The 26378-nt window shown below is 30.7% G+C and overlaps 3 protein-coding genes across 4 annotated transcripts; 1 reads left to right on the top strand and 2 right to left on the bottom strand.

Moving 5' to 3' along the window:
- The first annotated feature begins 9793 nt into the window (after window positions 1-9793).
- Window positions 9794-11917, top strand: LOC101204784 (zinc-finger homeodomain protein 1). Its single transcript, XM_004143401.3, has one exon. It carries the CDS (start codon window positions 10065-10067, stop codon window positions 10809-10811), a length of 747 nt encoding a protein of 248 aa, XP_004143449.1. The 5' UTR covers window positions 9794-10064; the 3' UTR covers window positions 10812-11917.
- A 4401-nt stretch (window positions 11918-16318) lies between these two features.
- On the bottom strand, window positions 16319-18136 carry LOC101209623 (hypothetical protein). Of its 2 annotated transcripts, none has more exons than XM_004143505.3 (3): window positions 18045-18136; window positions 17834-17898; window positions 16319-16995 (listed from the first exon to the last, which is right to left on the bottom strand). In XM_004143505.3, the coding sequence occupies exons 2-3, from the start codon at window positions 17885-17887 to the stop codon at window positions 16567-16569; spliced, it is 483 nt and encodes a 160-aa protein (XP_004143553.1). In that variant the 5' UTR covers window positions 17888-17898; window positions 18045-18136; the 3' UTR covers window positions 16319-16566. The 2 variants fall into 2 exon arrangements, with proteins under 2 accessions (XP_004143553.1, XP_031742667.1); XM_031886807.1 differs by having other exon boundaries at window positions 16319-16989.
- Window positions 18137-21640: 3504 nt separating this feature from the next.
- LOC101209378 (cyclin-D4-1) lies at window positions 21641-24331 on the bottom strand. The gene is made up of 6 exons (XM_004143504.3): window positions 23793-24331; window positions 23368-23454; window positions 23172-23270; window positions 22877-23081; window positions 22637-22758; window positions 21641-22538 (listed from the first exon to the last, which is right to left on the bottom strand). Exons 1-6 carry the CDS (start codon window positions 24087-24089, stop codon window positions 22248-22250), a joined length of 1101 nt encoding a protein of 366 aa, XP_004143552.1. The 5' UTR covers window positions 24090-24331; the 3' UTR covers window positions 21641-22247.
- Window positions 24332-26378: the final 2047 nt, after the last annotated feature.

Genomic DNA, 26378 nt, shown 5'->3' with positions numbered 1-26378 from the left:
AGTACGAAATGTTCAAATGCTATTTCAACCATATTGAATATGTTTGTAGCACATAAATGTTGGATTATTATTTTATAATTGAGTTAATATATTATCCATTGTTCAATCTTAAGTTAATTCGTATTTTTAACTGAAATTGTGGTTTTATCTTATATCCTAGTAAAGATAAGATCATATAAATAAAAGGAGAGACGATTGGCTCAAATTTCCTGCATCAGAAGGCTTTAGAAATATTGGGAACATATATTTTTTTTTGCTATGTTAATTGCATTCATGAGCTCTTGAGACAACTAATATATATATGACCTTGAATTTATTTATTTATTTCTGTAAAGATTACATTGAAATGAATATTTTATAATATTAAAGGAAATCTACCATGATTATAACCATTGAGATTCATATGATATGATATGAATGAATGTCTAAGCTTACGTCTAATCAAAAAAATAAGAAGCATGCATCACATCGATTCCACCATTTACTTAATCTCTAAGCTTTATTTAATTCAAATTAGATTAGATGTAGTTAAGACTTAAGAGGAATATAATAATGTCATAACTAATGAAAGAATCAATTTTATTACTGTTTATAAAGCACGCTTCACCCCCCACCCACCGCCCCATGTCCACCACACACTCCCATTCTCTTCAATCCCAATTATCTCAAATTAAGTCATTAATGAATGGGATTATCCTTTCTTAACCCATACTTCGTACTAATCAAATTTTGTATACACAAGTCAGCCCAAACCCATCACCTCTTGGGCTCACCATCAACGGTCTTCCTCTAGGTGGGTTGGTTTTTGATTGAAATCATATATTAATTAAATTCCTTTTCCTAAGTTAGATGAGAAATACATTAATTTATTAATTGGTTGTGACCTATATATAGATTAGAGCATAGAAGGGACCAAAAGTCATAATTTATCCTCTTAAATTATGTGGATTTTTCTTCTTCTTCTTTTTATTTTCCCTTTAATCACATCATAACATTAACAGTCCTACACATATTCTCCTATAAGTAGTGTAATTGAAAAAAAATGGTTCTCTACTTCTCTTTAGGCTTTAACAGCTCATACTCTAATAATATATATTATTAATATTAATTTTGGTTATATAAGGAAGAAAAAATTAGAGAGATGAGGGACCAGATCGTGAGTAACTTTACTGGATTTGAAAGTCATTAAATCTCTAAAGTATGCAATTCTACTGTATGATTAAAATGATTGCATTTGGTAACAAAATTCTCTCACCATTATTATTATTATTATACTTTTAATGTAATATAAGCTTCCTGCTAAAACCTCTCTATCAAACCCTAAATTGAACTTTTTCACTAATGCATGTCGGTGTCTTGCTTTTGTTCAATGTAAGCAATTATGGGTTCATATTTAATCTTCTTTCTCTAAAAAAAAAGATCTTATTTCATGGACCCATTTAATAATATTATTCTTTTAATTTAATTAAGTGGGTTAGGAGAACTTTCATTGAACTCTTGACTCACTCAAATTACATACATGTTTTCGACTGATTCAATTGTTTAGTTTCTGTCAACTTGGTCTACATATGGCCCTCTAATGCTACCCACATTAAAAGACTAATCAAGTTTTTATTTTTATATCATGTATGGGTTTGTTCAAATACCTTGAATTTGTAGTTTGGACTGTTGCTATACTAGTTATTCAATGTTTTCATTAGGGTTTAAACAAGTATATTTTAATAAACTCTCTGGGGGTAATTTAAATAAAATGGGCATATGTGGTATTATTTGAAGTTATGATAAGTTGTTGAAGAAAGGATAAACAGTGGAGTTTAGAGAGAGGGAAGAGTTTGATGCAAAGTGTGATAAAAATGAGGCATTATGATGAGATGGTGCAGAGAGGGATGGGTGTGTGTAGGGTTTTCAATTACACAGAAGAATTAGTGAATAGTGAGTAAAAGAGAATATATCTTCCCATTAAGGTACAAACTAGATGGCTAGTGGGGGAACCACTTCCTACTGTCAACCCCAAATATGGAACCATATAATTCAATTCAATTCTTTTTTTTTTTATTATTATTAATTAATCAATTGCCCTCTCTAATTTTCTTCCTTCTTCCCACATACAATAAATATAATTACAATCAAGTTATTAATATAGTTTGAATTTAAAAGGCAATAGTGTGTATGTCTCGCATGGTGGCAATGTCAGAGTCCTTCCCATTCCATATCTCTCCAAAATAATCAGAGAGAAATGTGTTTGTACAGTACACTCAAAATTATTCTCACCTCTTCACATGCATTCTTAATCTATTATATCCTATCCTCTATATATGTATATATATATATGTATACATGTATATATATGTATATCTTTCTTAACACACACACTCTCTTTTTCTATCACATCTCATCCTATTTTTATTTTATCCCACATTCTCAATCTCAAAATTAAGCAAACTCCCCCTCATCCAAAACAAACATTTTTACTTTGATCTATAAAGGTTACGTTGTTAAATCATCCCTAATTAGAGATCATTGGGATATTGAAACGTTGTAATTAAAAATTTAACAAGTAAAAACTAATACTAAACCCTTTCAAATCAATGGTATGAATAAGTACGAAATAATTGATAAATTAAAAGCAAAAAACAAAAATAAGAAACACAAGAAGTTGTTTGAAAAGTTTCAACAAATATTACGACATAGTAGTAAATCTATGAAATTTTTTTAAATCACACATAATTCTCTCTCTTGTCCCAATCATAATAATATTTTTTTCAAAGTTTTTGTACCATTCACAAACTTTTTCATTCCAATCAATATAATAAAAGATAAAATTTGACTAGAGTTTGCACGTAAGAAAAGTGCTTGTAACTAAGATGATTTGAAACCAAAAGGATTATATTCTCTTTTATAGGTTTAAAACTCATCACTTTCTTGAATCTTTTTATAGTGGAACAATGATTCTTTTAACATTTTTCATAAAACTCAACCAAACTATTTATTAACTATTTGACTTCTAGCTAATGTTATTTAATCTTCTAAAAAATGGAGAACCATGGTATAAACAAGTATAAATTCAAAAACATAGAACTAAAAACAAAGTCATCACTAAATGCACCAAGGTAATGAGTTATAACGTACAACCGTGGTTTCTTACATTAATCATACCATAATTAAATCACCCATTATTTTAAAAGCAAAGTAGAATATGGATTAGAACAAACAAAATGAGAAGGAATAATAAGAGGAGAGATAGCAAAAAAAAAAGAAAAAAAAGAAAAAAGAAAAAAGAAAAAGGAGTGGGGAGGGGAGAGGAGAGGAGAAGGAGAGGAGAAGAGAAGAGGGTAATGGAAAGGAAAAGAAAGTGGGGCATAGTTAGGAAGGAGGGAGGGGGCAGAGTTTTAATGAAAAAGGCTGCAAAAGAATATAATATAGAAATGGAAAAACAGGGGTCCTCTCCCACTCTTTCTCTTCTCCTCTCACTATCATCCCTAACTCCCATCGCTTCCCTTCCCTCCCCTTCCGTTCCGTTCATTCCCATCCATAATTCTAACACATATAATATATATATATATATAAACTTTAATTTGTTAGAACAACAAAAGAAAAAAGAAACAACAAACAACAACAAAATACACTGTCCTTTCTTTCTCATGCAATGCAAAGTTATGCAAACTCTGTTTTTTTGCGGTTTCCCGCCACCTGACACACTTCCCCCACCAACACTACACTAATTATTTTCCTTTTTTTAAGATATCAAAGAAACCATGGATCAATATATTCATATTCATATTGGTCATACTCTCCAAATGTTACATCATCTGATATCACACAGATTTATTACCAAATTCTTTTTTGGTGCAAATTTCTTTTGTTTTCTGTTCATCTCTTTTACGGGTTAGGAGTGGCAAAATCAAACACCTACGTTTTGTATGATGCACTGACAATGTATTAACTATTTACTCAACAAGTGTAGTTAGGGGTTAATCCAATCTAACACTCTCCTTAAAAACTCTAGAATCAAAGTTATAGATAATGTAAATAACGTGAATACGAATACAACTTAAGTTTTGAAAAAAACACCATTCAAAACACCAACTAATAGATGGCTGAACTCAAAAAATATAAAAATAGCATGCTTGCAGGTTGATAAATTAATTGTAAAAGTATTTATTTTGACAGAGAGTATGTTCATTGTCATGCATTCAAAAGATTATCAAACATGACAATTTGTGAATAGACTTTGAATAGACTAAGATAAAGACAAAATACAGTGGAAAAGAAATATATATTTAAAGAAAAGAATAATGGGAGAGGAGATAATTATTAAGAAGAAGGAAAAGGGGTTTGGGGGTTGGGGTTTGGGTGTGAGTTTGGTTATATAGTTGGGATGTCAGGTGGGAGCAGGGTGCGGTCAGAAATGTATGTCTCTTGAACCAGTTTGGCTGTGTTTTGAGAATCACATGTTCTAACCTTTCCCCATTTTAGTGGATCTTCACATCTCTCTGTTATACTCACATTTAATATTTCTCCCTTTCCCCTTTCCCTTTCCCTTTCCTCTTCCTTTTCCCTCCATTTTTATATGAAAATTCCCATTTGAGTTCAAATGCAATTTATACTTCCAAATCCCTTATAAAACAAAATGGATATTTTATTCTAAACAAAAAAAAAATCAAACTTTTATCATGGTGTATTCGAAATACTTTCTTTTAAGTTTCTAATTTAGCTTTTTGAGGTGTGTTTTATACTACTTTCATATAAAGAGAAGTTTAAATAAAAATGAATTTTTTCAAAAACATCTTTTTGTTTTTTAAATGAATCAAAAAGATTTTAATATCTACAATACCACACCATACAAAATTAAATAATAAATAAGAAAAGAAAAGAACAAAAGTTTGATTGTGTTATCGGGTTTTGTTTGTGCCAAATTAGAATCCCATCTACACAACAACAATTTACATGGCAGACACCTTGGAGCTGCACAAATAAATTACTGATAATAATCATCATCTTCATATATGTATTCTAATAAAAAAATAATAATAAAAAAAAATGAAGATTTTACAAGGGAAAATGTGAAAGAAGGATAATTATGGGAGTGTGTGTGATTAAGATTTTAATAAAAGAATGGGAAATTGATGATTTTGATGTGATTAGACAGACTGGCATTACTTATCATTCAAAAGTGTTGGAATTTTCTGTTTTGTTTTCCTTTTTTATTTTTTGGTGTTGCAGCTGAAACATTTGGAAAAGGTTATGTATTTCTGTTTCTCATTTCTTTCCTTCTTTCTTTTTCTTCTCTTTCTTCCTCGGGAAAGGTTTGTTTTTGTTATGAACAACGTCAGCATTAAGATGAGACAACTGAGATTTTAATCCACTTCTTAATTTAAACCAAATTAATTCTATATTTTATATCCAAATTTCATTCATGGACTTCAATAAATAAATAACTAATTACTAAGATAACTTATTCATTTGTTTATTTGTTTTTTTGAAAAAGTATATGGCTGTTTGTACTGATCCTGATTCCTGAGGCCTGAGGTTGTCTTCAAATAGTTCTATTGAAAATTGGAATGGACAATATATACACTGTTAATTCCTTCAAAACCCTAACACCTCAATTAAACATAATACGAGAAAACGCTGTATGTTGCATAATATACACTTTCTTTTCCTTCTTTTAATTTAAGCTAAATAATTCACATTGTTTTTCCATAATAAATACAAATCTTTTCCATTACTTTCCGTTTATCTTGAACGAAAATTATTATAATTACAAAATTTTAAAATATTTACAAAATACAATAAATGTTGCATGCCTCGTAAATCTATTTTTCTGATATATTTTGAAAGTGATGTCAATCATTTATCCTTTAAACTAATTCTTTCTAATCAAGTCAGAATTTTAACTACATTTTACTTTTTACAAAAAATATTCTTTTGAAACGTTGTTAATTGTTTAACTGTATGTTTCAAGAAATGTGAAATTAATAATGATAAAAGCGAGATTGAAGCCTCTATTTTAAAGTTTTATTTCAATTTTTTTCTCAAACTTTTAGTAATGTTTTCCAATTTAAGTCTAGTTTAAAAACTAAAGAACAAAACAAATAGTTTAATTTTTTTGTAAACTTTGGTTAATAACTTCAATATTTGTTCTGAGAGATGGAAAATTATTGGAAAAAAAAAACATAATTTGTAAAAATTGAAAACTCAAAACCAGAATGACATCTTTTATAAATTTGCTAGTTTATGTAGCCGTGTAAACATGATTGATGCTTAAGAAAATGTAATTATTAACTAGCCATAATTAAGTTATTAAGTAAGAAACCATTATAGATAAATAACGAGAGAGAAAAACACACGCACACACACAGACTCAAGTTTAATAACAGTAACTCCAATTGGTCTTCTCTATTTTATTTTACTAAACCAACCCAAATAGTTATACTGGGGGTCCCCATTAAAAGGGCAGACAACATGAGATTGTTTACAACAACGGAAAAATAAAAATGTGAAGTCAAAAGGGTAAGAGTGGTAGTGAGATTCCATAAATGGAGAATCAAGAAGAAGCAATAGAAAAAAGGACACACAACAAAAAAAGGTTAAAAATAATAGTCCTAATTAAGTTTTGGACATTAGAAAATTGACAGCAAAGATTCACATAAACCAGCGAATAAGAAGCTAGGTTTTGAAATTAAATAGAAGAAGGATATTGGAAATGGTTAATCCTATAAATATCATAGAGGTTTTGGAGATTAGCTAGGGAGAGTATTTTATGGCATGCACACACTCACTCATAACTCATAATGTTCGCTTTCTTTAGAGTTTGTAATCATATTCCCCATACAATTTATTTTTTTTTTTACTTAATTAAGCATTAGCTTTATTTCTAGCCTTCATTATTGACTCTTCCTAGGTTTGGTTTATCTAAGCAATTTGCTAACTATTTCTCATTGTTGTGTTTAATGTGTCTTTTGAAACTCCTTTGGTTTGATTTGTTTGAAAACGACGTCAACTTTAAGGTGTCTGTAAGTTACATGAAAACAATGAAAGTTTGAGGCTTTTCAATCTTATACTTCACATCTATCGGTGTTCCGCTATTTTAAGTAAAAGAAGTTTGTTTGAATTTTAACCTCTTCTCAAATATGTTTTCGTTTTATGATAGGAAGAAAAAAGTTTTTGAAATTTATAAAGTAATAGAAAGCTAATAGTTTGATCTTAATCCTAAAATTTTTAATCAATCGTGAAATCTGATGTTTAAAATACGACACTAAATTTAACCAATAAAATTTTAGCTAAATAGCTCGTTAGATAGGAAGCTATTTTACCTTTTTTTTCCTTAGTTTTTAAGCCTTTTTAATAGCAATGTTTTCTGCTTTTCCCCCTATATTTTTTCTATTGTTAGGGTATTAGTTTTAAGATATTTTTTCATACCAGTTTTTTTTTTTCTTTATATATATATATATATGATGTAGACAACTTAGTTCTGTTGGCTACTTCATGAAAAAGAAAATATTCAAAACAAAAGACATAGTCGGTTGATTTCTACATAAATAAAACCTTGTCTCAACTAGTGGTCACATGTATTTTTTCAATATAGACTGAAAAGCCTATATTCACTCTTTGAAAATGATTTCTTATTCTTTTTCCCAACAAGTATTTGATTGAGTCATGTAATACTACCGATTTTATGACAGAATTTATTTGAACCTACCAACAATGTGAATGAAATTGATGGAATATTAAATTTTGGATAAATCATCTGAAGACAATGTGATCGACTTTGTTCACATCTGTTGTATTTAAAAGCTTGTCCAAATATCGTGTTTTAGTTAGTAAACATTCTATATTTTCACACTTCATAAATTGTACTTTCTCACCTAAAGTTTAATTATTTAAAAGTGAATACTTATTTCTTAGTATCCATAAATAAAAGGGTAATATATATTATTGATTAGATGAGAATAATGGTATTATTATGAAAGAAATGTATAGACATAATTACAAAAGAAAACAGCATTCGTGGGATTAAGATGGAATTAATTAATAAGTAAAAAAGTAAAATTAGATTTTGGAGTTTGTAGGACAGGAAAGTGAGTGGGTTTGGTTGGTAAGATTGTGACACCTCTGCCAGAGGCACAGAGCATAGTATAGTATAGTATAGCAGCGTTTTCTTTTGGTGTTGTGAGAGGGAGGGCGTGGATAAGAACGCGCCACTAATGGAAGGTGGTAAGGGTTAGATTATGGTATTAGGAATTGGCGTTTGGTGTAAACAAAGGGATTGGGGACACGGCCATAATTTAATGCATGTTGACGCTAACAAAGCGTCAGCCATGTCGGAGATGGACGCACGTAGGCAGCTGCCTTAAATGCCGACAATTTAATTTTTCCTACGTAATTCCGTGTCCTTGTCAACAAACACCCCACAGCTCAAACATTGAAAGAAAGAAAAACAAAAGTGATGTATATTATGTTTGGGTTGGGCAATGAGCATGCAGAGGTTTGGAAGAAATTGAAAAAAGAAGACACGCGCCGCCGTACGCGCCATGAGTATATAGTTTTTGGGGTTTAGAGTGAGTAGGTCCCACGTCACGTCAGTCCGTTTCAGGTACGGGAATGCGTGCTAATACACACCACAATGGTCTGCACCATTTCTGTCTCCTTTTGCTCTTTTGGGTTCCCGCGCGTCCCCTTCACTTTCCTCTTCCATATAATCTCTCTATATTCAAATCAACCACACTCATTTCTTCACTTTTTTAATTCACTCACTTTTTCTTCTTCTTCTATTATTATTATTATTATTATTATTATTTACATCACCCTTCTTCTATCTTCCACTCCTCCCACTCTACTATTTCATTTCTATACTTTTTTAATTATATAATATTCAAATCATTTCTCCATGGTTGCCTCACACTATTGAATATATATCTTTTTAATCTATTACGCAACTATATTTCCCTTTCATTTTTCATTCCTCATACAATTGGGTTCCACATTTCATGCATGCTTTCTTCTTCTACTTTTTGTTTTTATGTTTTCACTCTATTTAATACTCGATCTAACCCAGTTTCTTCATTTCTCACTTTCAATTTATATTTTGCATGCATAAAGTTTGGAATATGTGTCCATATTAAGCAAAGGTAAGTCTTAGCTAGGTCCTATCTAAATTGTGGTTTAGATTTAATGGACTTCCTGATATTCTATTTGTAATGGAAGGGATACAAATTCAAATTTTATCTAACTTAGTTGATTTGTTTGTAATTACATCTTCAATTTAAAAAAAGTATGATTCTCGTTAATATAATTTTTGTTTGAAGTATAGTTATTGAAAGTTGAGTGAAGCAAAAGATATAAAAGAAAAATTAAGATTTTCGACAACGTATATATACAAAATTCAATAGATCGAAGTAAAAAGAAAAAAAAATGGAGTGAAAGTAATAGTTGGTTAGTTATTTTATTTCAATTATTGATACAAGAAATGAGAGATTTGAACTATCATCTTAGTGATCACTGATAAACTATATAATAATATAGCACTATACAGACTTTCTAGATATTAAAGTAATATAGCAATATAACAAACTTCCTAGATATCAGATACTAAAGTGAAGTATTAGAATGTTTGAGAAAAGTTAATTGAGTTCATAGATTAGGCAAGTAAGCTGAAGCAGTTGTTGGGAATTCAAACTTGATTCTTGGGCACTTTTTCTAATTTTTAACTGCGCAGTAATAATGAAAAGAGAAAAATGTTAAAAGGAAAAAGAAAGTTATAAGTTAGAAAAAGAAAACAGAGGTTAAGTTAACCGGGTAAAGCCGGTGAGAAGGGGAATGGGGGTGGGGATAGTACGGGATCCTTATTTGGTTGGGACTGAGAAACGGCAAAGTATATGAACCCTTCTGAAGAACTACAGCTTTTCCTTTCTTTTCTTTTTTTCTTTATTTTTGCCCCTCTCCGCAGAGTGGAAAATTAATGTCCACATTCTCTCACTTCTCTTATCTTCTTCTCTGAAATCCCCCCTTCCTTTTTTCTTTTTTTTTTTCTTTCTTTCTCAATTTCCCTCTTAATTTTCACCATGGATTTCGAAGATCAAGACGAACACGAAGAAGAAGAGATGGACATCGCGGCAGCGAGTTACGACGACTCGTTGCCCAACTCAGGAACCCGACTCAAAATCCCCACTACTACTGACCAAATCATGTCATCATCTCCTGGACAGAGGAAACCCAAATACAGAGAGTGCTTAAAAAATCACGCCGTTGGCATTGGAGGTCACGCCCTTGACGGTTGCGGCGAATTTCTAGCCGCTGGAGCTGAAGGTACACTCGACGCTCTTAAATGCGCCGCTTGTAACTGCCACCGCAACTTCCACCGTAAAGAAACCGACAACAACCTCAACCCCGCCGTAGGCGTCGGTCTCGGAATCGGAGAGCCATTTCTATTACCCCACCCAGGACAGTTCTCCCCTTACTACCGAACTCCAGCTGGGTACCTCCACGTGGCGCCACATCACAGGCCATTAGCTCTCCCGTCGACATCAGGCGGCGGTGGCACCCACAGCAGAGAAGAACAGGAAGATATGTCGAATCCGAGCGGCGGAGGCGGCGGAGGAAGTAGTAGCTTTGGGAAGAAGAGATTTAGAACAAAATTTACACAAGAACAGAAGGACAGAATGCTGGGACTGGCGGAGACATTGGGTTGGAGAATTCAAAAACACGACGAGGCGGTGGTGCAGCAGTTCTGTAACGACACCGGAGTAAAGCGGCACGTGCTTAAGGTGTGGATGCATAATAACAAGCACACTCTTGGTAAGAAACCCTAGAAAACCACCCCATATTAATTAAAATTAAAACTAAATTATATATTAAAAAAAAATCATAACTTCATTGTTAAATCAAATGTTAACTTCAACTTCTCCTCAAGAACTCTCTCTATTTTCCCGGATTTTTAGATTTAGGGTTTCATTATTCTCATCAGTCATCATCATCATCATCATCTTCTTCTTCTTCTTCTTGTTTCTTTTTTTTTTTTTTTTTGGGGTTTGTGTTAATTAATTGGAATATTTGGATATATCTATTGTATCCACTTATTAAATACCCTTAATTTTTATATTAGTGTGTCTTCATTTTGTGTTAAATCAAATTAATGAGTATTTTACTTAATGGGTTTTTCTTCCCTTCAACTACAAGTTGACTTTTTCTTCTTCATTCGTGGAATCTAAGGAAGGATGAAAAAAAACGACAGAACGGGATTTCGGAATAACACCAACGTGTATGAACCTACATTTTTTCCGTTTTAACATTACATTCATTCATATACTCCCAATTACACACCAAAATTGGATTTTTTTTTTTATATATAAAAAAAATTGGTTATTAATAATGTTTAAAAGTGCAAACCCCAACTGTCATTTATACTTACACTGGTCATCAATGCAAGAAACTTATGTCCTTGAATTACCTTTTTTGTTTTAATTTTCATTTCCATTATCCATAGGGTAATGTAATCAAGTAATGATTAATGATGTCAATTATTTTATGGGGAAAGAGTAAAGAGTTGATTATACATATTATTATATGCAGAATTTTTCAGAAACATGAAATGAAACATATATGGGGTTGGTTTTTCTGATCTGCTGGGCATTATTGGTCGATAGATCCAATGTCTTGGTCTCAACTTTTAATTTTGTGTTCTTTCCTTTTCATTTTCCTTCTATTCTCTAAGGGAACATGTGGGCACTTCTCAACCTCCAACATTTTTTCCCATCTATTTTCCTTTTTTTTCCCTCTCCCCATCCCTTTGTCTTTCTGTCTTAAAAAAAAAGATTTTTTTTTTGGATAGAAGAAGGGACATTCAGCTTTTGTCTGTGACTTGTTAGTTCATCCTTGCATAGAATCTCATCATCAAGATTCTTCTGTGTTTCATCAACTTCAGCTCTTTATTTTTATTATTTTCCCTAAAGTAATCCTTTTAAAATTTTAGCCCTAATATTTAATTGCTAAAAATTTAAATGTGTAGTAATTAGTAAAGAGATGGGCATGCATTAATTGCAAAATTTGAAGCATTATATGTTTGTACAAATTTGTTGCTTCAAACATATCAACAATTAAGGAAACCAGTTTGTTTTTTAGCGGTTTTTGGTGTAAATAGATGTTATTTTTTTCTTTACATATATGAAAAAAAAAAAAGAAGAGCAGCATGTTGAAAATGTGGTCCATTTAGAAATGACCAACCCAAAACCTGCATACAAGAAAGCAATGTGGGGAGAAGAAGTATTTAAGTCTAGTCAAGGTCAAAGATATAAATATGAAACACAAAAAATCAGAGAGTGTATGTATTTTTGTTTTGTTTTAATAATAATTCATAATCAAACCAAATGAATTGAACCAAACTCTAACTTACTTTTAGTGCATAACTCTGTCTTTATTCATCGTTTTAAAAGCAGTTCTGAGAATGTGACGGTTTCTTCAGCCTTTTTCCTTATACTTCTGTAAAACTATTGCCAACTTCCCCATTTTTTGCCTTTTCAATCCTTTTTCTTTTTCAACCACATCCGCATCATGTTTTGTTTTCCTTATTACTTTTTGTTTTTATATTATAATGAGGTTTGGTTTTTGAATGGGTGCTCAAGATCATTATAAAGTGGTTACATCACTTTTGCCATTCTCAAAATAATTTCAAAACATGATTTAGTCGTTATATGAAAATTGAGAGCTGAAATGATTTTATGTGACCAAAAGCAATTTTGAGGTGATTTTCAAAACTGGATAGAGAGATGAATGATAAAGAAAAACAAAACAAAACATTCTTTGAAGTGAGTACAATAAATCAATGAATTTAATGCTCACGGGAGTAAATGATGGACGAAATAGTGTTTATATGCTTATGTGAACAAATAAATACATGATATATGTGGAAACCTTATGATCTATTTTTGTTTTCCACCTTTCAACTCTATAGGTTCGGTTTTATGTTATTTCGTTCATAAATTTTTAACGTCACCCTGACCCCTAAATTTACTTTTTCATATATATGTTTAGAGTTACTCATACAAGTAATGACACAAATTTTTCCATACGTACATAAATTTAATGTCAAATGTCTTTGGCAATTCCTTTTAACGCATGAAAAGTAAAAATAAAACTTTACAAATGTGTCAATTTAGTTTAGATATCCGGATGGGATACACATGTTGATCCATTGATATCGAGTACATTGTCCATTGATATCGAGTACATTGTGTATATTAAAAAAGATGATAAAATACAACTTTGGAAAGTTTACCGTATGTCAAATTTATTGTACATACTTTTATTGAGTATATTAAAATATAGAATTGTGTTTAATAGGGGGGAGAGAGAAAGGTAAATTTGAGTTTAATGAAGAACTCAAGGGTAAAGTGATGGGTGTGGGTGAAGTGTTGGGTATTTATTTACCTCCGACAATGGGCGAAAGGAGATTCTAAAAATAAAAGATATGGCAATTGCTTTTTGTCTATATATCTTCAACTATGTCCTTTTGCCTTTTTGTCGTCTAAATTAAATAGACACATTTCTCTTCATACCTCAAAGGTTCAAAATCTAAGATGTTTGTATCATGCCTACATGATTTGGAATTCAATAACCGTTATGAAAACAAAATCCTTTCGAGGTTTTAATGTATGGTGTCTACATGCATCATTTGTCTATCCATATCTCTTGTCTTATTTACTTGTTCTAAACCTTTTCGAAGATAAAAATGGATGATTTATGTATCCATGTGAATTTTTCCAATAATGTTTTAATTTTCAATCATTCTAAATGCATCATTTGTTGAATACTTACACATGAACGATAAAATTATTTTAACGAAAAAGAAGAAAAATAGTGAAAAATAAGTCAGGGAGGTTTTCAATTCATGATGAATATAGCACACTAACTTAAACAAAAAGATGATTAATTTGGAATCATATAGCTTGCAAGCATACAAAATGAAAAAGAAAAAGGGAAAATTTAAAAGGACCACGTATAGAGGAAAGTAAAAGCATGCATGACCTAAAATCTAAATACTTGTTTAAGTTTTACTTATTTTACGGAACTCAAATGATAAAGACACATGACCTTCATCTTTTAATATACTCCCTAACGAGAGAAAAAAGAAAAGAAAAAGAGTAACAATGTGAGACATATAATATAAAAAAGTGATGTATACGTAGATTATAATGTCCCTACATTACCTTTTTAATTTAAACCTAACCTAGCCACAAAGAAGGGAGCGAAAAATATAAATTTAGAGAAACATGAAAAAGTAAAAATTGGGAAATGAAGTTGGGGTTTGTTTTGCAGTGGTGGGGATGTGAAGGAAAAGGAAAGAAAGAGAGAGTAAAATGGAAATTTATGGAGCCATGGAGGGGGGGATTAAGATAATCAAGAGACGTTGGATTCTTCTTTCAAAGGTGGGGATTGATTAAGACGTGTCAATGGCCCAACCATTCCCTCAATCTTTGGCTTCCCCCCTTTTCTATAACATTGCCCTCACACTTCTCCTAATCTCTCGTTTTCGTTTCATTTTCTAATCTTCTTTTCTTCTTTTCTTTTTTCACTTTTATAATTACAATAATTACAATAATAAAAATACTTTTTTAAAAAAATAAAAAAAAGTGGGCGTACGCCACGTGTCCCAGGTGGAGTTTGTGGGGTGGGTGTGGGACAGAGGTATGAGATTGGGGGATACATAGAGAGAGAGAGAGAGGAAAACAAGATATGTTTCAAATTCCAATAGTTTTTTATGAAGATGGGCCTACTGCTTCCATTTGGGCCTTTTTCTTTTGGATGTCGGCAGTAGGCCCAATCATCATTTCTCTTTCTTTCTTTCTTCACTATTATTATTATATTTGGTGAATCTTATGCACATCCCCCCTTTTCAAATTACGCAAAAAGGAACTTATTCAATTTCTTAACACCTTTTTCTTTTTTAAACTTTCATTTCATAATAATTCCTTTCATATTACATACAACTATATGCCAATACTGAATGAATTAGCTCTATTCCATTATAGAATTAGGGTTTAAACCATATTTTGGACTCAGAAAACTTGTTTGTTTAAGTTCATGAATTTTCAAAAAGTTGTTTAGTTTAGTTATTGTTGTTAAGATTTTATTAGCTCTTTAACATAAATATAATGGAATTTATACTTTTTTTAAGGTAGATGTGTTGAGTAATGGAAATATAAGTAAAATGTCAACAACCAACGTTTCAAAATATTAAAGGAAAGATGTCTTTCAAGTTCTTCAATACAAAATTACTTTGCTGTTTTTTTAAAAAAAAAAAGAATTGAAACTATAGTTTTTTTTTATTGTATATAACAAAAAGCTTATTTAGCAACTTAGACATCTAAAAATACAAACCACTTAATGGTTTTGTTAAAGAGTTTATAAAATCTAAATAGCAAATATATTTTTTTAAGCTTGAAAAGTTTAGTAAGATTTAAATCTAAAATTAGATTATTGCATGTATTCACTACAAGTTAGTTACTTCATTCAAACAAAAAATTAATAATTAACAATAAATAATATTCTTTATCTATCCCGTAAAACTCTGGATGAGAGGAGTCACCAATAATATAAATCATATTTTAACCAAGTATAATATTGCTATAATCTTGAGATCATAGGATATAGTTGTTTTGAGTATTGGACATATCCACAACTTTAAGCCCTGAATGAGGTGATGTCCTCAGTACTTTTCTTTGTAGACCTCTTTTTATCCATAAGCCTAGCTATGATATTTAATTTGATTACCCCTACTAACTTGGAGTGCCAACATTATGCTTTTGCTGTCTAAAAAGAGACTTGCAAATTTCAATCACAGAGAATCTCAAACTTTTAAGATAGTAAATAAAAAAACAACCAATAATATAATCAAAGACTGCCAAAACCCACTTATACTATCAATTGTCCTTTTATCAATAAATTTTTTTTATGCTTCATTCACTCCTAGCGTTATGCGTATAAGAAGGGTAAATTAAAATATCAAATTTGTTTCCATAACTCAGAAAAAGTAGAATTAATCTAAATGATTATACGATAAACCTCATAAATAGATTATCTATGTAGTTTTTTCTAATAATTATTTAGGAAGATTTTACCTAAAAGTCAAATTAGGAAACATATTCACATGATAATGAAAAAGATATTGGCATTGGATAATTTTTAAAATAGAGTGAACAATCGATCTTCAAATTAAATAACAATCGGTGTGATTATTTATTGAGTTACATCCCAATTAACACCATGAATGCATCATAATTAATGATGTGAAAAAGAGGTCCAAGTGAGTTAATAAATCGAATAAAGAGAAATCATGCATGTATATTATATACTTTATACATTACTCAATAATTCCAAATTAGTATATGTCAAATTATCTCACTTTGTATAAAAATTTTACAATATTTTGGTTTTAAGAAAAATTAAAAAATCTTGTGAAAAAGGAACAAACAAAAAAATCTTTCCATTATTTCCAATAAACAACGACATGTCGGCTTATCAACGCACACCATATATTGGGAAGTATCGGAAGTGTATATATTATTCCAATCAAACCTGACGTTTCTTTCCGAGAGACGGCACCGGCGCTGCACTCGACCGGAGAGACTTAGCCCAATCCAACCTTTTCATCTCCGGGACAGATCGAGAGAAAGTGTTGGACCGGGAAGTCCTCGGTCGGAGACTTTCCGGCTGCGGCGCCTCCTTTTTTGTCTCTTTTATTTCCATTTTAGTCCCCCCATCCATTTTGATGCTGATATTTACCTCCAAAAGCTCCTTCTTGGCTTTCGCCGCCGGGTTAATATGAGAGGAATTTTTCCGGAAGTGATAAAGGCGGTGAAGGCGGAGAGCTTGTTGGTATATCCCTCCCTTAATCTCTTCCTCCAAATCTCTCTCTATTTCATTCTCAATTTCTCGCCGGATTTTCATCTCTTCCTCTGAAATAATTTCATGCTTTAAACCCTTCTCCTCCATCTTTACCTTTTCAAAATTAAATTCTTTACTCATTTTTCATCAAACTGAAGGAATTAAATATATATAACTAAATTATAAAAGTATGTTTGAAATCATTTTCCAACTGTTTTCTTTTAAGCACTTAAAAACATTATTCCAAACCTAGTACCCTAGAATTTTAAACAAAGTTCAAACATTTGATTTCAATGGAAAAAGATAAATATCTCAATTACTAAATTATGCCATGTTGACAATTTAATTATATTTTGAAGTGCACTAAAAAAGACTAATGTTAAAAGATGTATAATTAAATTTACTACATTTTATAAATATATAGGTTGGTTCTACAGGTTTTGTGTGTCCCTCCCCTAGTGAACTTGTAAAATGTGAAAGACAAAAAAAAAAAAAAAAAAAAATCAATATCAATTAGAAAGAAAATAAAATTGCTAAACCAACTGTTATGATACCATCTTAAATACCCATTAAATAAAAAATTTAAGTTTGTAGATGAATGTAAATTTAATTATATATATATCATATATTCAACTGTTAATAATGTTTTAATTTGCATTACCGAAAGTAATTCAACTCTTTTAAATAAAATATGAATAACACAACCATACATGGGCTCATATTAGAAAACATAATAATTGCTCTTGAAGGGGCGTGTGGTGTGTTCTGATATTTTTACATTTATTTGAAAGTATTTTGTTTTCGTCAAAATGTTACTGGTTTTGTGTATAGCATTTTGAAAGTTTGTTAAAGAAAATAGTCAAATAAAGATGAGAAGAGAATGAAAAGGAAAAGGAGAAGGAAAATAGAAAAGGTTTTAGCGTTCAAAATAAAAGGCGTAAGTGTTACATACCATATTTGCATGAGCATTATTATGAGGAGACCGACTAGGTGGGAAAAGTGACATATCAGCCAACCCTAAAAATTACGAAACAATATATAAATATGATTAAAGAAAAGAGTGAGTGATTAAATAAAATATGAGGCAAAGGAAAAAGAAATAGGAGAGTGAGAGAGGAGGAGGGGGATAAAAAGAAAAGAAAAGAAGAGGTGAATGGAGGAACCTAGGATGGATGGATGTTGGGGGTTGAAGTTGAAGTTGAAGGGTTTTAATTTATGGGTTTTTGGAGGTTGTTAGAGTTAGTAGGGATGATCATGTCTCCCGGGAAGATGGTGTCTTTTTAAAGAGCTGTGGAGTGTGATTGGAATTGGTGTGTGATGGTGGGACACAGTTGAAGAATTAATATTAATGAAGTGACACATTTTTGCTTGGATTATGGAGGTTATTTTAGGAGCCAAATGTTGTAGTGTATGTCGGCAGTTGGATGTAATTTGGGCTATTACTTCTACAAATTAGAATGACAACAATAATAGAGAGGGGGAAATTAAAAGTGCTTTACGTGCAAGAGATTACATGGAGGGCCTAAGGCTTGGCTGTCCATTTTGGGTTGTCCTTAAAGCAAAATCCACTTCAAGTTGTTTAGAGCCTACCCTTCATTCTTCCCTCCCCTTAATCTCCAGATGTGTTTGATGTGAACTTTCACTGTCCAGACCCCAGAGGGTATTCACTTTAATTACTATATATGAGTTTGAACAATTCTCAACTTAAAAGCACGTCAACAAACCCAAGATGAAACTTCGAATAAAACCATAGCGAATATATAATCAGATTTGGTGTCGTTGGACTGAAAAACGTTGGAAATTCAAGCCCAAAATGTACGTAGCTAGGACCTATTAAAGGGCCCTGGGATATGTAGAGCCTGACACAAGTCTTTTGGATGTATTTTGAAAGCATGACAACTAGTTTAATTGAAACCCTTCAAAGAAAAGAAGAAGAAGAAGAAGAAATTGGATAATAAAATGATTTTTAAAAATTCTGAAAAGCATTTTTGGGTCGGAAATTTTAGGAAGAGCCAGAATACATCAATCTCTATTGGCCCATTTAGGCGAAGAACCTAAAGCAGGAGCCCAATCAATCATGTATGCTTTGAACATCCACCCGTCAAACGTAACACAGATAAAATACAACTTTCACACACACACGCGCCAAAGATCCTAACTCCTACCTTAATTTTGGAGTTTCCTACAACTAATCTATCAAAATAAAAGGTACACCTCTTGTCGGTATACATAGCAACTTTTAATTTTTTGAAGTCTTTTTTAATTTTACTTTCATATTCTCAGAACTTCTCTTATTCAATGTGGTACCAATTCATTCGAACGTTATATTTTTTGTATAACTAATTAAGGGAAATTCAAATCACGAATTTAATAATGCTTTGGAAAGAAGTTAGGTGAAACAAGAAAGAAGTAGGGTAAACAAAAGAAGGTGTTAGTAAATGGAGGGAATGAGATAAGAAAGGGAAATGACAATGAATTCAATAATCTGATCCCATCTGATGTGATCATGTGCAGAATAGGGTGAGAGACATAGAATAATATAATATACTTAGAATGGGGAAAATAGAGATAAATTCAAGAAGTAATATTATTCCTTTATATGCTTTTGTGGGGATGATCAGATTTGAGGACCAAATGAAACTGCTAAGCACTTAAGAGTAAGATGAGAAGGAAAAGGAATTAATGATTTTAATTATTGGTAAAATAAAACAAAAACCCAACCCAGGAGAACCCTTTCTAAAGTTGAATTCAAACCCAACCCGCTCTCTCTCAATCTCTTTAATTTGTCTTTCTAAAAAGCTGATCATATAATATTATCATATACCTATTTTTGTAATGGGACTCTCTCACGTGCTGTGCAAGTGAGAATTGTTAATGAAATTAATCAATCAAAAAGAATGAATTTGTTCATGCAAACAAGTGAAGAAAGTAACAAACAATTTTATATTATATATTATATATTTTTTGAGAATGCACCACACAGTGGAATCTCCACCAAGTTAACCCACATTATATATATATATGTAGCCATTGAATTAACTAATAATGCATCATCACTTTTGTTTTGTGGTATTTATATCAAAATAACTGCTTAAACCGTGGCTTCGTCTCTTCTGCACTTTTTGGGTTTAATTTCTCCTTTATTCACCATCTTTCTCATCATTATACGCATATTACTACACATAATCAACACCACCCTCTCTCAACAATCCGTTCCTCTGTGAACACAAAACCAAAAATATATATATTGATCCAATTTATTAGAATAAATTTGAATGAAATTATGATATAAAAAATTATGCATAAAATCAAATTTGATTGTATAAAATTCATGTTTAAAATTTGTAGAATCAAACACTAATTAGATTGATTCAAAATGATACAAAACATGTTTTTAATTTAAAGAGACATACATATTTTGAACAAGAGAGAATTAAATTAAAAGTGGTTTTTAATTAATCATTGTAAAATTACATATTTAGGTAAGAGTTATTAATTTTGATAATCACGAATCACAGTAATGTTGTTCATGTGTTACATAGAAAATTAAAGATTTTGTTTTTGATTTGATAAATGTGTAAAGAATAGGTAGGTATAAATTTAGAAAATGGTGGTCAAAATTAAGGTTGGGAGGAGGGTCCTGCATTATCACGTGACAATGGGACACAACTAAAATTAATTCCATGAAGTACGAGATGACCTTTCCTTTCAACTTTATAGGCCAAAAAGGAATCCCTTCCATTAAATCTCTGCACACTAAATTCTAAACAAACCTCCCAACACTTTATATTAATTACTTCCCTAATTAACTCATCTTCCCAATTAACCATAACAATGCCTCCCATATTCACTAATATACAATATATCTTTATTCCCCTCTGAATATTATTTCTTAATTATAACATACTTATTAAACTAATGCTCTTCCCATTCATCAATATATTCTAAACCCCTAATGTTCCTCCACATTTCCACAAGCATAAATTATAACTCATATCCTTCCACTTTTATCTTTTGTTTTGAAAATATTCTTATGCTTTTAATGTTTATAAATGTTTAATTCAAAGAATAAAAACCCTTTGATATTTCACACTCAACATTTATAACAATATAGCATTAATCTAAAACAATACAATGGTCTAAGGTTTCGTTATTGGTCACTACCACATAATTTCTCATCTTCTAAGAAAGTCGATAGTCACATAGTATTGCTGATATGAAAGTATAGGGATACACACACAGCAAGTTCATGGTGGAGCCTTTTTGAGGTTTGTCATTGCTTTTGTTGTAATGTTGGGAGCTAATCACTTTCTCTTCTGATGTTTTGTCTAAACCCATATCAACAGACAAATATACATATATATGATAGATTGAAGAAGGTGGTATTGTGGTATATAGATGTAGTAAACGAAATGGGGATTGAATTATTTGAGAGAAACAGAAATATTCGAAAGGACGAGTGAATTCAAGTGGATACTTACAACATTTTGAGCTTGACCATGCTTAGCTGTCGTTTAAGGAAACTTTATTGTTCTTTAATGTCTGTTGCAAAGCCAATGTTTTTAAGTGGATACTTGTCAGTGACAACCATGGCATCCCAAACCCTGCCTCCCACACAACACTTGAAAGAAAAATAAAATACAATTCATAACACTTTGCCTTTCAGAAAATGGAAATGCCAGCTGAAAACCTCAACCTCTCCAGTCCCCTCTGTTTTTTTGCAATTAATAGCAAAAATCAAAATCAGTGCAAGCATAAATTTTGCAATACTTCCAATGTTTCTTCTTTTTTTTTCTCTCTGTTTTTTGAATAATAATCATTATATACATTACAGTGATACAGATACAGATCAATCCATCCCAGATGTTGACTGGTCATACACTCAAAAACATAGAGAAGTTTGACCAAGTGGGTCCCTCTTTCTCAATCCCCAAAAACAAACACATATATAATTCCACTGCCCTGTTCTGTTCTGTTCTGTTCTCCCCTGCTCTCCTTCCATACAATAACTCAATTATTTAAACCCCCAAGGAAAATAAATCCAAAAAAAAATTCAAAAAGAAAAAAACTCACTCAGTCACTCACTCCAAAATCACACACACCACACCATCACACATCTCCTCTTCTCTTTCATATTCATAATTCTTCTTCCTCTTCTTCTTTTACAGTAAAATTCTGTTTACAAAAGTGAATTTAGCCCTCTCCTTCACTCTAAAACTCTATCTAACTCAAACTTATGAATATGAAATGTTGTGGAAAATTCCATTTCTAACTAATCACCACTCTAATTTAATTCCTTATCCACGTACCTAAATTTTTATTTATTTATTTTTTTCTCTTTTTTTTTTTTTTTTGTGTGTTTTCTCTCATTTGACAGGACTGGATGGACTTGTATTATCATCATTTGATGATGGTCTATCTTGTCTCCTCCTCTTGCTGTCTTGACTGTCATGAGAAGAAGAAGAAGAAGAATTACCATTACCACATGAACCTGCAGTTAATAATTCCTCTGTTTTGTAACTCAAACAAGCTGCATCCAAAACCCCAACAGGGCTTTGAGGAACTGAACCAACATTACCACCACCCAATGTATTTCCATATACATTACTAATCAATGAAAAATCTCTAATCAGATCAATACACTTCATCACTCTTTCCTGCAAAACAAAACCATAAAGCAAATGTTTAAAACAATTAGCAAAAAATGTGTTTTTTCAGGGAAAAAAGGGAAAAAGCGAAGTTCTTTTTGTATTACTTTCTCCATATATGGAAAAGAAAGAATTGCTTTATTCATATCTGGTGTTTGAAATTCTCTTGAAATGGAAATTGCCACAGCCAAAGCAATTTCAGAAGGCTTGAATTCCAAGAAGTCAATGCCTGCATGCATTTAATTTTTCCCAACCACAAAACTGTATCAAAACACATTAATTTCTGGGGAATGCTACTGAATTTTTTTCAGTCAGTAAATGGAAAGAAAAAAACTGCTTTAAAACACCTTTAATTGTGCTCAGAATGAGTTGTGATGATTTTGAGAAGTATAGGTTTGGTATGTTCTGCTGCTCAACACTGATCTTACTGAGGAAATAATCAATGAAAGAAAATGGAGTTATGGCTTGCATCTTCCATTTCAATCTACTTAGAACAAGTAGTTCCATTCTTTGTATGGTTTTTGCTTCAAACACAAACTTAGGTTCCTCAACCTGTACTCCAAAATTGAAACCCATCAACAAAACAGTTAAAAAAAAAACAATCTCAGTTTTTTTTAAAAATAATTCTGAAATTCATTTGACCTGTAAATCTATAGGAAGAGGAACTTCTGTCTCCTCCATTTTTGCTGCTAAAGACATACAAGCTACTGACAGCAGCTGCACAGTCCAGCTTTTATCCATCTAAATAATAAAAACATATAAGAAAATTTTCATAACATGACAAGAAATATGGAAAGAGAAAAAAAGAAACAAACATTGTTCGATTTTTGGAACTTACAGGCAAATGATACACTGAGAGGAAACGGTCCAAGTAGTTCATAGATAAACAAAGACTCAGAGGACCAAAGCTGTAATGGGCATGAGCCTGTTCATCACACCACACTGAATCAAATAATGAACTAACTAAGATGGCACACAATGGAATCACAAGTACTGAGGGACCATAAACTGTTGAAATTGGGAAAAGAAAAGCGAAAAAAAAAAAAAAAGAAAAGAAAACAGACCCCATCATTACGAATAAAATAATCAAACCAAACAAAAAGAAAAAAATGAAGATTAATGAGAAGGGTAAAAGCAACTCAAAGTTTAATTGATGGAAAAGAGACCTTAGAAAAATCAAAACCCCTCTTTAGAAATGAATCAAAAAGAGAAAACAGACATTTTTCCATCATCATCAGATTTCAAAAGAAAAAACAAACCAACCTTCCAAATCCAATCAACAGCCTCTCTTCTAAACTTCAAATCCAAATCCCCAGAGAGCATTCTCTTAAGATAATCATGAGTTGGTAAATGCTCAATCTCTTTCTCAACCATTCTTTTAACTCTCTCTTCACTCTCTAATACAGAAGAGCCCAGAAAATTTTCGGATCCGAAAAATTCAACATTGGGGTCACGGGTTCTTCTTCGATGGGGCAGAGAAATTGAGCATCGTTCATCAAATTCATTATTTTCATCAAAACAAATATTGGCATTCTCTGTACAGTAAAAACTATCCGCCATTGAAAAGATGGGAGCTTGAAAATGTCCTGAAGAAGAAATATCAAATAAACAAAAAAAGCATTTGATGTTTCTTAAGAAAATGAGTTGAAAAGAGGGAGAGAGAGAGAGAGAGAGAAAAAGAATGGAGTTTGGAGTTTGAAGTTTGAAGAAGCAAGAGTGTTGGAAAAGAGAAGAGAAGGGGAGGTTTGTTTATGTAGAAGATGATGAGAGAATAGCGAGTTTAGGGTAAAGCTTTCCACTACTAAATACACAACAACTAAACATTTTCCATTTCAATAAAATCAAAATAAAAATATTTTTTTTAATTTTATGTTCCAATTTCAAAATCTTTTTCCCCTAACTTTATTTTATTTCTCCATCTGAAAAAAGAAAAGAAAAAGACCGTATGTGATTCATGACTTATATATATATATATACATATAATGTTCCTTTTAAAACAAAAGTCCAATCCCAAATTTCCAAGTTTGAATTTTGAAAGAATATAGAGTTCTAATACAATTTCGTATATTTTAATTTATTTTAAAAAGTCACTTTTTTAGATTTTAAAATTTGAGCCTTGACTGTGTTTTTCTAATTTTTTTATTTAAATAAAATTTCCCTAAAGTAAAAATTAATTTTAGCTTCATTTTGTATTTTTTATAAATTAAACCTTTTGCTCGTACAAGTGTTGCAATCTTTTATATTTTGGTTAACTTTTGTGTTCAAATTTTTGTTATAAAAAAAACTAAAAATTTTTATGAACTAATGATAAAAAGAGAAATCGAGAAGATTTTATTTAAATGTGTGAGTTCATAGGATCCATGCTATCGCTAATTTTGTGTATTGATTTTGCCTTGGTTTGATTCGATGAATTGGTTTCTTAGAGCAACTTATTTTTGTTTGGAATTAATGGATTTTGGGATCTTTATTTGTTGAATTTTATAGTGCAAGGCATAACAAACATTAAAAAATACTATATTTATTTAAATATAAAGTCTGAAATTAAAAGTATATGAAAATTTAGATTAATCTTATCAAATTTAAAACATTAACTCGCACAGACAACATGGCTCATAAGCATATTTACTTCCTCGAAGAATTTTGAATCTCGAACTCCCTTAATCTAAGTGAATGAAGTAATATTCAAGAAGAAAGATATAAAAATTGAAATTTTATCACAAAGGTATTGATACTGATAAACATGTTTTTAAAGGGTATTTATATATCTTTCTTCTTTTAAAAATGTTATCATATAGTTAGGAATCAAATCAATAGTTTTATAAAGATTTAAAAGAAGAAAAAAAAAGTCCATATGCCTTTTCAACTATCCATATATAGAAAGCTTTCAAAGGAAACAATATACTCTAATATCACCTATCCATTCATTTTGTTCACATTTTCTTCCCTTTATTTAGAAAGAGACAGAGACAATCTTGAAATAAATAATCATAAACTTAGTAATATTTGATCCCTTTATCTCTATTATTAAGATTCATGGATGGATACTCAATCCTAAAATATTAATGTCTTTTTTAATTGAATACATTAATATTTCCACACCACAAACCACCAAATCAATTAAGTTTGAATAATGCAATTTTGTATTTAGTGGTGCAAGTATATATAATGCTAATTTATTTAATTACTACATTATAAAAATATAGCGAGATCAGAAACTTAGTTGATTGAAAAAAATATATTTTCAAACTATTTATAAAACATAACAAAATACATTGTTTATTTAAGTTTTTTCTTATATATTTAATAAGTAGTTTAAATATTTTATTAACAGTAACAATTTTCCTCTTCAAAACATGTGTTGAGAGAGAAGAAAAAGGCAACTTCACGAGGAATTTGATTTTAAAAAAACATTTCTCAATTATTGATTTTGATTTTGGAAAAATATTCTAAGCCTATAAATGACAATTGATATATAAAGCTCCAAATTATATTATATCAATTTAAAGATAAAAAAATATTTTAAATAATAAAATATGTGATAGATTAAAATATTTTGAACTATCATAATTGTTTTGTGATATTTTATAAATATTTTAATTTATTTTATTATATTTAAAAATAATGATTAAAAAAGTTTACATTCATAAATTCGATTGATTTTGAATTTTCATTCATATTTAAATTTTTCATCAAACACCGGCCCTATAAGAAATTCTTTACGGCAAAGAAGTTGAAAGAAAAAAAAGTACAAATTTCAAAATCCAAGAGCTAAAACAAAAATGCAGACATATTTAATTTGACAAGCATTTGGTTTTAGTTTTTAATATGATTTTTTTGATAGAGATTATA

This window comes from Cucumis sativus, chromosome 6, assembly GCF_000004075.3.
Source record: "Cucumis sativus cultivar 9930 chromosome 6, Cucumber_9930_V3, whole genome shotgun sequence".
NCBI lineage: Eukaryota > Viridiplantae > Streptophyta > Magnoliopsida > Cucurbitales > Cucurbitaceae > Cucumis > Cucumis sativus.
The sequence above is the reverse complement of the archived record's forward strand: the minus strand, read 5'-3'. Positions and strand labels throughout refer to the sequence as shown.

Bases quoted from the DNA above. Each gene is read 5' to 3' on its own strand.
- LOC101204784 (XM_004143401.3), top strand. From the start codon at position 10,065: ATGGATTTCGAAGATCAAGACGAACACGAAGAAGAAGAGATGGACATC.
- LOC101209623 (XM_004143505.3), bottom strand. From the start codon at position 17,887: ATGTCACTTTTCCCACCTAGTCGGTCTCCTCATAATAATGCTCATGCA. The intron at 16,996-17,833 runs GTATGTAACACT...AATTTTGAAAAG, and splicing joins ATAATGCTCATGCAAATATG to GTAAAGATGGAGGAGAAGGG.
- LOC101209378 (XM_004143504.3), bottom strand. From the start codon at position 24,089: ATGGCGGATAGTTTTTACTGTACAGAGAATGCCAATATTTGTTTTGAT. The intron at 23,082-23,171 runs GTCAAATGAATT...TTTGGAGTACAG, and splicing joins CTCTTCCTATAGATTTACAG to GTTGAGGAACCTAAGTTTGT. The intron at 22,539-22,636 runs GTAATACAAAAA...TTTGTTTTGCAG, and splicing joins CTTTTCCATATATGGAGAAA to GAAAGAGTGATGAAGTGTAT.